The following is a 12856-nucleotide window of genomic DNA, read 5'->3' as shown; positions in this document are numbered from 1 at the left end:
TTCTAAATCATACGTCAAGTTTAGTTTTTGTTTCATTTTAATTCTTGTCGTGAAAAACTTAACGCATTTAATACATAAGCTATCAATTTTATTATGTTTTAATACCTAAACTTTCAATGTTTTCAAAACTTAACGTTAAATTTTGAACGGGTTACTAAAATGAAACAAAAACTAAAGTTTTTAACTGTAGGGTACTAAAATAAAACAAAAACTAAACTTTAGGTATGATTTTGAAGAGATTGAAAGTTTAGGTACTAAAACGAACCGAAACTGATCATTTAAGTACTAAATGCATAATTTATCCAAATTTTTATGGGGCGACCTCCCCACTCGCCTTGCCTAGGTTCATCCCTGTATGCAAGAATAGGATCGTAAAAAGTGGATCCGGCCTATAAAACTGATTAAAACCAACTCGAGTCAAAACTGTTTGTGACCTGAGCGGTATTGATCCGAAACTGACTCGAGTCCGAACTGGTGTTTACCTGAACCCGAGTTGGACCTGGAAATTGTAGATATGAACCCGACCTACACCCGATTTGAGAATGACATGAACCTAAATTGAACTGATAATATGATAACTGAACTCGACATGCATCTAACTGAAATGAACTTGAACCCGAGAATAACCTGGTAAATAACTGGTATTCCTCTACCTGTTAGCAACCTGGCCTGCTATGAACTTGACCTGTAATTAACTCAATCTGTAAATGATCCGACTTGTTATTAAACTGGTGTGATATTTACCTAACTTATAAGTTACAATTGATGAAGTTGTGAGATCTTGAATTTATAATAAACTATGATAATTAATATGATCACATTTTAAAAAGATAAAACAAATTGTTAGTTATGATAATTTAAATTAATAATTTACTTTCTATATTCATTATAATCCTTATATTATATATCTTAATAATAATAAATTATTTAATTTCAATAAATAATTTATTTATTGAATATTATTTTATTAGATTATATAAAATTAATAAATATTTATAAGTTAATTTAATTTTATGTAATAATTAATTAATAATTTAAATATAATTTAACTTAAATTTTAATATATATATATATATAAGATTAATTTATTTGAGATTGAAAATTTTAAAATAAATATTTTTTTAAAGGGAAAATTGATTAAAAGAAAAAAAATTAGAGGGAAAATTATTTTTTTGGGAATTTAGAAGTGGTAATTCGTGGTATTGGTTTTAGTGTCCAATAAAATGTTTTCGGTTTATTAGGCCTGCTCTCCTCCAACAATTAATGATTTTCTATTTTGTTATTTGGTTTTTGACTTCTCACTTCAATCATGGTTTAATTGTAAATTTATTATTGAATTTTCAATTCAATGCAATTTAGTCATGTATACATTCTAACTATAGTCATTAAATGTGAATCTTAATTTTAAAATATTTTATTTTAGTCACTTATTTTTAATGAGATATATATATATATTGTCATGTATACATTCTAACTATGTATTTTGTAATACAAATAGGCTTCTATTAATAAAATGTACTTGTATTTATTTCAATATATACATATGCTTTTATATATATATATATAAAAGCATATGTATATATTGAAATAAATACAAGTACATTTTATTAATAGAAGCCTATTTGTATTACAAAATACATAGTTAGAATGTTGTATAATTTATTTAAATTATAGTTTGTAATTCTTATTTAATCAATTTAGTCCTTAAACTTATATTATAAAATCCAAAACCTTATAAACTTTTGTTACTCAACTTTTGAAATGAATGCAATTCGGTCCATTTTTATATTAATTTCAGCTTCACGTGTTACAATTAGTTCGATTTGATCCATGTATGTTGTTTAATTTATTTAAATCTTAACTTATAATTTCATATTTGTTCAATTTAGTCCTTAAAATTATATTTTTTATATGAAATTGGCCCATACTTATTTATATTTTTATATCTTACTTCAAACCCAATAAATCAAATAATAAACTTCATTTCAAACTCTATAAATTATATCATAATCTCCAAACCCTTTAAACTTTTCACCATCTTTTTAAATGTATTCAATTTTGTCCATTTTTATATTAATTTCAACTTAAAATTTTATAATTACTTCGATTTGATCTCTCATCCTCGTGTTTTGTTTAATTTATTTAAATTATTATTTGTAATTTTATGTTTATTCAATTTAGTCCTTAAAATTATATTTTTATTAAAATTAACCTATAATTATTTATATTTTTTGTAATTTACTCCAAATCATATACAATTACAATTTTTCGTTCATGAAATATAAAAAATAATTAACCCAAAAATGACCCGACCTGAACTCAATCCATATCCAGAAAGATCCGACATGAATTTTGTCTGTCAATGATGTGACCTGATCTGAACGAGATCCGACTGAAGTTCATCCGAACCAGAATTAAAAGTATTTAACTACTTCCGACTCAAACCGTTTGACCTGAACTGACATCAATCCGAACTAAAATCAACCTGATCCAAAGCCGAACTGAATCCGATGTCAAATCAACCTGAAAATGACCCGAACTAATTTGAGTAGGACACGATCTGATCCGAGTTGAACCATCCAATTGACCTGACACGATCTGTATCCGATTTGATTTGACATGATAGGATCCGACTGAAACTTGAACGATTACCTAATTTCATATCCTATGCAAGAATGGTGGTTCAGTTGGAGTGAAGAGCTGGTCCGAAAGTAGGCAACTGGAGGAGTTGATGTGAATTTTTCGGTAACCGGAGATATATTCATGGTCTTTTTGAAGTGTCACTTTTTTCTGTGAGGCCTTTACCTGTAAACTGTCTTTCCAGATATAGCAATGTACTTCATAATCAAGGGTGAACAAGAAAAATCCTCAGTCAAACTGAACCATTTTAATTTAATAAAGCAAAGAGCTCAACTTTCCTCGTGCAGACGTATTCCATTTATCTCTTCGATTACGTATACATAAATCTTTAGAGAAAAAGAGGCAATAAAGCAAACCAAAAGAAGCCATGAAAATGAAGCAATTATTACAAGTTAATGGAAGCAAAAGAATTTGGTTCGTTTTCCGTAAAGCAAAACCCACTAACATTTGCATACCTCATGACCTTATCTCTTCTTTGTCACAAAGTTTAATCAACCTCCTTAGCCACCAAGAAAACCCTAAACCCTAGAAACCAGACACTATAAGAGAATTTCGATCGAGAGAGGGGAGGTGGGGGAGAAATAGAGAAATGAATGCGGATTGGGGACCGGTGGTGGTCGCGGTGGCATTGTTCATCGTGCTGTCGCCGGGGATGATGTTCCAGTTGCCGTCGAGGATAAGGGTGGTGGAGTTCGGGAACATGTGCACGAGTGGGATAGCCATCTTGGTTCATGCAGTCATTTATTTCTGCATATACACCATCTTGATCATGGCCATCGGTGTTCACATACATGTTAACTAATCCCTACAAATGGTAGGCCTCTTAATTATGCCATTCACTGTTGTTTTACTTTTCATGGCTGTTTGTCATTGTAAGAGAAACGTTCAACTGTGTAAAAATGAAGATTATGTTGAAATAGTGATTATAATGGTGGTGTCAGGGAAACTCGGTTAAATGCAAATAATTTGTTTAGTTGATACGAACGAGGTTGGTTAAGTGGTAAGCAACTTAATATCGTTAAGTTTGAAATATGTTTCGAGTTTGAGTACTTGTGTATGAAGAAAATCCTCTTTGGAAGACTCATCCACCAAAGCTATGTGTGCGACACGGGTCGGTCCGGATTGTAAGAGAAAATCCTCATTGGAAGACTCATCCATCTCTCATTATACGTATATATTAACCACATACTTTTTCAATAAAATCATTAAACCAAGTTATATTATCATATTTTTGAAAATAAATAAAATTTAGGTTAACAATGGTTGAAATTGATTATATATTTGGCTAAATTTGAGGATGAAATTAGAAGATTCAAAAGTTTGGGGACCAATTTAGAATAAGACATAGTTTGGGAATGAAGTTTAAATGTTCAAAAGTTTGAGGATTAATTTAGAATAAGAGTCGTAATTTAGGGATGAAATTGAAATGTTTGAAGTTTAAAGATCAAATTAAAATCAATATCATAGTTTGAGGACATATCATATTATTTACCTCAAACAATTTATATTTGTTTATGTTGTCCTCCAGTTTCAACGCTTTTTCCTGATTAATCTGGATCGATCTGGGTTTATACACTCATAAACTGTCAATATATTAAATAGATGTAATTTTAAACTTAAAATAATAAATTTATTGATTTATTTAAGATTAAAATTAAAATTAAATTAATAGAATATGTAAATAATAAAGACTAAACATATTATTATATAATTTAAAAATTAATACGTCAGTTATTTTGCTAATCAGTTATCAACTGACAATTTGATTAATACCAAAACAAAACGCTAATGACTTAATTAATTAATAAAAAATTATTCAATAATCTGAATAAAATCAACTATATAATTTAATGAATAAATAAACAAATTTTGTTTTTATCATAAGAAATTGGGTAAAATGTAACATCAAGAGGACGGGCAGCTTACTCAACTAGGTATGAATTTTCTATTCAATATGAAAAAGTAGGTAAATGGAAAAATATTTAGAGTAAACTACGCGTTTAGTACTTAAACTATCAGTTTTAGCCCGTTTTAATACTTAAACTTTCAATTTTTTCAAAACTACAACTAAAGTTTAGCTTTTATTTTGTTTTAATAACTCGCCGTTAAAAATTTTAGTTTTTTATTTCATTTTAGTACCCTTGTTAAAAATTCAACGCTAAGTTTTTTAAAATGAAAGTTTGGACACTAATACGGACCAAAATTGATAGCTTAAGTCATAAACGCATTAAGTTTTTAATGGCATGATATTGAAATGAAAATGAAAACTAAACGTTCGTCGTGGTTCTGAAAAAAATGAAAGTTTAAATACTAAAATATACCAAAACTGATAGCTTAGGTACTAAATGCATAGTTTACCCAAATATCAAAACTGATAGCTTAAGTTTTTAATGGCGGGATATTGAAATGAAAATGAAAACTAAACATTAGGTATGGTTCTGAAAAAATTGAAAGTTTAGATACTGAAATATACCAAAACTTATAGTTTAGGTACTAAATGCATAGTTTACCCTAATATTTATACTATTAAGCTTGTGGTGTAGTATAGTTGTAGAAAATCTTATATTACTCTAAGATGGTAAGGGTAGAGTTTTTTATAATTCAGATTTTCAATTAATATAATTTTAATAAAAATTTAAATATATTTTTATATAATATTTAAAATGTTTAAATTGCATGGTAAAAAAATTATAATAAGCATGAATTTCATTCTTGAATGAATATTTTTTAATTTTTTATTTAAAAATTAGATAAAAATATAAAAATATAATTATTATTTAAGAAACAAGCCATTTCAATAAATTTGGTATTGAATTGTCACTCAATTAATTGGTGACTTGAACTTGTCAATGATCATAATATAGATTTCATGGGCTAATTGCAAAAGAATCAAAATTAGGGGCTAGGGATTTTCATGTGATAGCTTCTCTAGCAATGGCTACCTCTCAACATGTACCTAACCATGAGGTAGGTGAGAGTAGAGATGGTCATTGAGTTTTTGATCCACTCGAGCTTAATTTTAAAAAAAATCTCCTATTTAACGCTCGTATAAGTTATTTTTATTAAATAAAATAAAGGTGCAATCGAAAATATATATATATATAAAGGAGTATTATTGTAATTATCTTCAAATATATGAAAGATAATTATAATATTATATCAGATCGAGTCTAAAAAATTTAACCTTAAACTCGGAATCAATCCGCCTCATCCTTAAAAAGACTTGAACTAATCTGAATATATATTAAAATTTTGAAATTAATTGGATCAAGTCAAAAACCGTCAAGCTCATGTTAAATTTCCATCCTTACACCGTCAAGCTCAGTTTCAATATAATTTTAAAATTTTAATTTAATTAATATTATTTTAATCATATATTAATAAAATAAGAATAATAAATGACACATCATACATAAATATTAATAGAATAAATCATGATGATTAAAACAACAGTAATTCAAAAGTTGAGTGATTAAATTGAAAACTTTTAAAGTTTAGTGACCAAAATAGAAGAGAAAAAAATAGGAGGTTTGAGTTATTTTCTTGAGTTGGAGGGCTAGATTGAGTTATTTTCTTCGGTTAGAGAGCCAAATTAAGAGGAAAAAAATAGGATGTTAGTTTGGTTCACGTTCCACGTCAGCACTAATTAACGGAGCCGTTAGTCAAAGACAGAAAACGTTGGTCAAAGGACTAAATTGAGTTTTTTCTAACTTGGAGGGCCACATTGGGTGCAAAAAAAAAGTGGAGGGCCACATTTGTTCCTTTTGAAAAGTACGAGGGACTTAAGTATCCTTTTGCCTAATATTTATTATTGATATCATTCACATATATTCAGTTACTTATGTGATACAATATCGCATCAATAAATATTTTTTATTTAATTATCATCATACTAATAAATATATTGGCTGATTTTTTGCAATAATGCAGTTGGAAAAAAATTGTTCGAATAGTGCATCAATAAATATTTTTTATTTAATTATCGTCATACTAATAAATATATTGGCTGATTTTTATTTAACTAATATCATTGGAATTAACTGACAACAAATATTTTAATTATTTATTTAATCTCCTAAAAATTATTAATTATATATATATATAATTATATTAATTATAACTTAAATATATTCTTATAATATTTTATAATAATAATTTTAATTATTATATATTATAAATATCTGTAATTAATTTAAAAATAATTTAATCTAAATATTATTTTTATCCAAAATATATTATATCTTAATTTAGTATAGTGGTTAAACATTGGACTTACTTTCCAACATACCTTAATTTGAGATTTTTAGAGTTTCAATTAATATTTTCTTCATCTTTTAATCAATAAGATAATTACACGTATTATTTCTAATTAAATGGTATTATTTATATAAAATTATTTTATTATATGATATTAATTAAATAAAATTATTTTATTGAATGATGTTAATTAAATAAAAGAAATTAAACGTTCTCCCGTAAACAATTAATCAAACATTTAATTGAATACTTAGATTTTTAAGAAGAAAAATTTGACATTATATCAAACACTGACCCTCAATTTTTATTTCAAATTTCTTATTTTATTGTTAATTTTAAAATTAAACAATAAATTATTATTTTTTAATATTTTATATTTATTGATTTTAGAATTAAATAAGTTTAAAACTATGTTTTATTTTTTAATTAACAATTAAGCCCTTAACTCTTTTCTAAATAGTTTAGAATGATTATAAAATAAGATAAAATAAAAAAAATGGTTCTCCGACTATAAGTCATTATTTTATTGAGTTCTTCGACTATTAAAATTTATAAAATAGTCTTCTGACTATAAGACGTTGTTTTGTTAAGTCCATCGACTATTAAAAGTTACAAAATTAATCATCCGATTATTCATTATATTTCATACTCGTCTTTTTGTTAAAATATGAAAGCAATCTGAGCTACATGTTAATCTATTCTCTGATATATGATAATCATTTGAGCTTTAGGATTAGATTTTATCATATCTCAGACAAAAATTAACATCCATCTAACGAGAGTAAAAGAATTTAAAATATAATAAATAATTAATTAATCATTTTATAATTTTTAATAATTAAATTACTCAAGAAAGTAATATATAATCAGAGGGTCACTTTGTAGGAACCAAACGTATAAACCTGGCTCGTCTCTAGTTGTCAGCAAACTTTGCCAAAGAGTAGGAACCGCACATTGTCATCGCTGACGACAAAAATACATTATATTCCAGTATAATATTATTTTCCATATGCCCACCATTCTAAAGCTGAGAAGCATCAACCCTGTTTTCACAGAGCTGCAAAATGGGTGGACTGAAAGAAAAGTTTCAGGCTTTTATGAACAACAGATGGCTGGTTTTTGTTGTTGCGATGTGGATACAATCCTTCACTGGACCTGGATTTCTATTTGGTAGCATATCGCCTGTGATCAAAGCTGCTTTGAATTATAATCAAAGGCAGCTTTCCCGGTTGGGTGTGGCCAAAGATCTTGGAGCCTGTGTTGGGTTTTTAGCCGGGAGCTTGTCTGAGATTTTGCCTTTTTGGGGTGTTCTGTTCGTCGGTGCTTTGCACAATCTTGTTGGTTATGGTGGCCTTTGGTTGATTGTTTCTGGGAGAGCTCCAGTTTTGCCTCTGTGGGCTGTGAGTATCATCTCAAAGTTCTTTTTTTTTTCCTATTGATTGCTTTTCCTTTGTTTAATTCTTTGAATCTACAAGATTCTTACCTTTTTTTTTTTTTGAGCATTTGGATTCGTATAGCGTTACTGTAGGGAAGAAGTTATGGTAGATAGTACCAATTCATAGATAGTACCACTTTTTAAGTAAAATTTCAAGCATTTACTGTAAGCTTTCTATTTGTTCTATGTTTCTTAATTTCTTTGTTTTGTTGCTTCTCTTGGCGGTTTTCATAGCCCTGGTAGTGTTCGCTTCCGCATATTGTTCAACTTTAGTGAGTTTCATCACTTGATGAGCTTAAGTCCTCATTACAAGGACATGGTGAAGGCCGACTTAAACATCAATTCAATCGAGAAAGCATCTAAGCTGCACGGATCAGCTAGATGAAACTCTAGCCCAGTGACAAGTTTTTCCTATAGGTTTCAAATTCAAGTAGCTGTAGTTGTAGGGTGTCGACAGGTGTGGGCGAGTGTCTGCGTTCATTGTCATTTAGCTAATAAAATTCTAAATATATATTATCTTTTAATAATCCAGTTTAATTAAAAAAAATAGCATTTTATTCCAATATCTTCAATAAGCAGTCTCGGTATGCAGATGTGCGCCTTGTTATTTGTGGGAGCCAATGGCCAGACCTACTTCAACACGGCTGTTCTGGTTTCCTGTGTGCAAAATTTCCCCAAGAGCAGGGGTCCAGTGGTGGGAATTCTAAAGGGATTTTCTGCTTTGAGTGGTGCAGTTTTGACTCAGATATACACTACCATTAATTTCCGAGATCAATCATCTTTGATACTCATGCTTGCACTTGGACCATCAATGGTGGTTGTTGCTTTTATGTTCATTATCAGATCTGTTGAAGGTCACAAACAAGTGTACCCATCAGATGGTTTGAGTTTTGCAGTTATTTATAGTGTGTGCCTCCTCTTGGCTGCTTACTTGATGGGGATCATGATTCTTGAAGATGTTGGTACCTTGAACCACAGTTTAGTAACAGCTTTTACTGTGATTTTGTTTGTTCTTATTTTCATTCCCATCATGTTAAGTTTTCGCAAAGAGCCTAGTGATCCTGACCAAGAGGTTCTTCTACCTAAGACCGAGCAGCGAGAAGATGGAAACTCTGATCGGAATGCTCGAGAACATGAAGTAGTATGCAGTGAGGTTGCAGATGAAATGCCCGAGGAAGTAGGTGCCAAGAGGACTCGAGGTCCTAGGGCCGGGGAGGACTTTACCTTGATGCAGGCTTTGATCACAGCAGACTTTTGGCTTATCATGTTATCTCTTCTATTGGGTTCAGGATCAGGGTTGACAGTGATAGATAATCTTGGTCAGATGAGCCAATCTTTGGGGTATGATAATGCTCATATATATGTGTCTGTAATTAGCATTTGGAACTTTCTCGGTCGGGTCGGCGGAGGTTCCTTCTCGGAGATCATCGTGAGGTATACAGACTGAAATTATTTGTCCCTGTATGCTGATAGCTCCATGCTTCAATTTCAATACTGATTTTGATTCATTTTCGGCATGACATTACTGTATAGGGATCATGCTTATCCAAGACCGGCAGCCATCGCTGCTGCGCAGCTCGTTATGGCCGTTGGCCATGTCTTCTTTGCCATGGGATGGCCTGGAGCAATGTATATTGGTACTATGTTGATCGGGCTTTGCTACGGTGCTCACTGGGCAATTGTGCCAGCTACTGCCTCTGAGTTATTTGGCTTGAAAAAGTTTGGGGCTCTCTACAATTTCCTCAATCTGGCGAATCCGGCAGGTACACTTATCTTCTCAAGTCTAATTGCCAGCAGTATCTATGACCGAGAAGCCGAGAAACAAGCTCATCAACATCATATGCAGCCACGGATTCCGGGGTCGATTTTATCCGGAATGTTTGGCGTAGATGAACCGCCAAAGTGCGAAGGCTCTATATGCTTCTTTCTGAGTTCCATGATAATGTCAGGATTCTGCATCATTGCAGCTGGTTTAAGCATGATACTTGTGTACCGTACTAAGACTGTTTTTGCTCGTCTTTACGGAAAATCTCACACTTAATGTCAAGGAAGAGATCTTGCACTTGATGTCGAGGACAAGATCGAGTGATATAGGAGGGTTCTTCCACGAATACTGTAAGCCTATTCTAAAACCAGTTCTTTGCTCTGTAACCTGGTTCACTGCTTGTATTAATAATATTTAAAGAACATTTCTTAAGTTCAAAGTGTCAGTTTCATTCCATAAGGTGATTCTATGTAAATGATACCAATGTGATTATGCAGGGGTGTTCAAAATTACACAACCCGATATAATCAATTCGTTGAGCTGATCATGAACACCTCTAATCAATAGTTACTAAACATCATCATCTCAAGAGAGGGAAACTAAAACCAGTTGCCAGGAACAGAGAAAGATGACAAATGAAACTGGACATTAAAATTGCCAAATTGGACACATCAAGTTTGTACACTTTCCTGGCACCAATCTGTAAGTTCTGATTGCAAAACAAAGACAAGGTACAAGATAGATATAGTTTCACAGAGTCGATCAGCAAACAGGATTACCATCGGTAGCATCATCATCGGCGGAAGCGAGCACAAGTTCTGGTCTAAGTAGAATTCCTTCCTTTTTCGCCTTCATCCGTTCGCGGCGCATCCTGAAGTACTCCCTCTTCCTTGCTCTGTAGCTGTTAGGATTCTCAGGCTGAAGGACTCGTGGGTAGACACTAATCTGCAGATCAAATAAAACCCAGAATTCATACAAAGCTTGAGGAATGCTATGATATGACATGAATGGATATGAATTCGAAACCTTCTGCTTGTCAGGTCCAAACTTCTCAAATTTCACAAGCCCATCAATCAATGAAAAGATTGTATGATCCTTTCCAAGCCCCACATTTTTCCCTGAATGAAACTGAAACAAGCAACAAAAAACTTCCCAATGGTTACTCAAATCAAGCTAGGAATGTTGTGATTTATAGATCAAATTATGGTTTCTGTCCCTTTACTATTTTCAACTTGATTCCTTAGCCCAAATCATCAACACCATCAAAAGTGTTCTATTTGTCAACTAGTTTCTTTTTACAGTCTCAGAGATTTTTAGACTAAGACATAACATTCATGATAGTAGGAGAAGCAAATTATGTCAAATTAAAGCCATTGTTTAACCTAATTTGTAAGCTTTTGACTTGTCTTTATGCTCGAACTCGTTTTCTCCTCAAATGAGAGTCTCAGAAGTAATAATTACAGAATTAATTTGTTCTCTTCTCTTTTAGTTCTAAAGAAAATCAAGAAATAACCTTTTTTCCAGCAATTTGAAGCTAAAAATTCCCTATAAAAAACCGAAAAACACAATTAAATAAGCGAAAGAAAAATTGAACCTTGGTTCCACGTTGCCTGACGATGATAGCGCCGGGTTTGGCCACCTGGTCGCCGTAGATTTTGACGCCGAGCCGTTGACCCTTGGAATCGCGGCCGTTTTTAGTGCTACCGGCTCCCTTTTTGTGCGCCGATTCGATGGTGAGAGGGAACGGGGATTTGGTCGGGAAGGAAACGGTTGCCGTTTTGGGAATCGAGCTACCCACTTCGCCTTTCAAAAACGACGAATTGGAGCTTGATGACAAAGAAAGATCCCTAAATGCACCCACCAAACTGAAACTCATTGTTGCCATTTGGAAGAAGATGAAGCACAAAGAGATGGAAAGGTTGGAGGAGGAGGATGACAGGCTTATCGTTAACTGATTTACAAATAAATAAAGCCGCCACCTTCATCATTTGGGCCCAATTAACATTGAGTCCAGGCCAATTGGACTATTTGGGTATTAGCCCATTTGATTTTGCAGATCTTTTCTTTTAGATGCCGGATAAAATTGATAATAAAATTTTCGGTAAACTACATATTTAGTAGGATGACGATTTAACTCGGTGGGTTTTGACTCGAATCGATCTTATAGGGTATTTTTAAAAAAATCGAGTTCAAGTTAGGTCAGGTTGAATTTTTTAAGGGGTGGGGTCGAGTTCGAGTAGAGGGTGAGGACCTCATCTGAGGATAATAATGTGATTTTTTTTTTAAATTATTATTTTTAATTAAGCCCTTATTTATACTCTAAAAATTCGAGTCGGAGTCGGTAGAGGATATATATTTTTCAGGTCGAGTCGGGTTCAGATGGAGTATACATATTTTTGGGTCGGGTTGGATTGAACAAAAACATGACCCGTTGCCATCCCTAATATTTAATCACTCAACTATCACTTTATTTCATTTTTAGTCACTTAACTATTTTTTTCAAAATTATACCTAAAGTTATGCTTTAGTTCTGTTTTGGTCATCCACTATTAAGAACTATAACTTGATAATGATGTGTTACCACAAAATAATATCACATCATCACTGAAAAATGAGAAAATTTGTTACATCAGTAGTTCTGTTTTTTTAAACAAAGGTGACCAAAATTGAATCAAAATGTAAAATTAGATATGATGCAAAAAAATATGAGTGACCAAAATAGAACCAAAGTAATAATTGGATGACTAAATACATAACTT

At 31.5% G+C, this 12856-nt stretch overlaps 3 protein-coding genes across 3 annotated transcripts; 2 read left to right on the top strand and 1 right to left on the bottom strand.

Annotated features, from left to right (window-relative positions):
• Window positions 1-3206: 3206 nt before the first annotated feature.
• LOC120123579 lies at window positions 3207-3669 on the top strand. The gene has a single exon (XM_039142426.1). It carries the CDS (start codon window positions 3230-3232, stop codon window positions 3440-3442), a length of 213 nt encoding a protein of 70 aa, XP_038998357.1. The 5' UTR covers window positions 3207-3229; the 3' UTR covers window positions 3443-3669.
• Window positions 3670-7857: 4188 nt separating this feature from the next.
• Window positions 7858-10553, top strand: LOC120123573 (protein NUCLEAR FUSION DEFECTIVE 4-like). Its single transcript, XM_039142421.1, has 3 exons — window positions 7858-8297; window positions 8925-9766; window positions 9866-10553. Exons 1-3 carry the CDS (start codon window positions 7962-7964, stop codon window positions 10371-10373), a joined length of 1686 nt encoding a protein of 561 aa, XP_038998352.1. The 5' UTR covers window positions 7858-7961; the 3' UTR covers window positions 10374-10553.
• Window positions 10554-10728: 175 nt separating this feature from the next.
• Window positions 10729-12015, bottom strand: LOC120123578 (50S ribosomal protein L27, chloroplastic-like). The gene is made up of 3 exons (XM_039142425.1): window positions 11692-12015; window positions 11124-11225; window positions 10729-11042 (listed from the first exon to the last, which is right to left on the bottom strand). Exons 1-3 carry the CDS (start codon window positions 11980-11982, stop codon window positions 10860-10862), a joined length of 576 nt encoding a protein of 191 aa, XP_038998356.1. The 5' UTR covers window positions 11983-12015; the 3' UTR covers window positions 10729-10859.
• Between the last annotated feature and the right edge of the window lie 841 nt (window positions 12016-12856).

Source organism: Hibiscus syriacus, unplaced genomic scaffold (genome assembly GCF_006381635.1).
Source record: "Hibiscus syriacus cultivar Baekdansim isolate YM2019G1 unplaced genomic scaffold, ASM638163v2 tig00110402_pilon, whole genome shotgun sequence".
NCBI classification, from domain to species: Eukaryota; Viridiplantae; Streptophyta; class Magnoliopsida; order Malvales; family Malvaceae; genus Hibiscus; species Hibiscus syriacus.
This window is presented reverse-complemented; position numbering and strand designations above follow the sequence as displayed.

What these genes read in the sequence shown, in the direction of transcription:
- LOC120123579 (XM_039142426.1), top strand. Translation starts at nt 3,230, where the DNA reads ATGAATGCGGATTGGGGACCGGTGGTGGTCGCGGTGGCATTGTTCATC.
- LOC120123573 (XM_039142421.1), top strand. Translation starts at nt 7,962, where the DNA reads ATGGGTGGACTGAAAGAAAAGTTTCAGGCTTTTATGAACAACAGATGG. An exon ending in CAGTTTTGCCTCTGTGGGCT is followed by an intron (nt 8,298 to 8,924) that starts GTGAGTATCATC and finishes CTCGGTATGCAG; the next exon opens with ATGTGCGCCTTGTTATTTGT. An exon ending in TTCTCGGAGATCATCGTGAG is followed by an intron (nt 9,767 to 9,865) that starts GTATACAGACTG and finishes ATTACTGTATAG; the next exon opens with GGATCATGCTTATCCAAGAC.
- LOC120123578 (XM_039142425.1), bottom strand. Translation starts at nt 11,982, where the DNA reads ATGGCAACAATGAGTTTCAGTTTGGTGGGTGCATTTAGGGATCTTTCT. An exon ending in TCAGGCAACGTGGAACCAAG is followed by an intron (nt 11,226 to 11,691) that starts GTTCAATTTTTC and finishes TGCTTGTTTCAG; the next exon opens with TTTCATTCAGGGAAAAATGT. An exon ending in TTGGACCTGACAAGCAGAAG is followed by an intron (nt 11,043 to 11,123) that starts GTTTCGAATTCA and finishes TTTGATCTGCAG; the next exon opens with ATTAGTGTCTACCCACGAGT.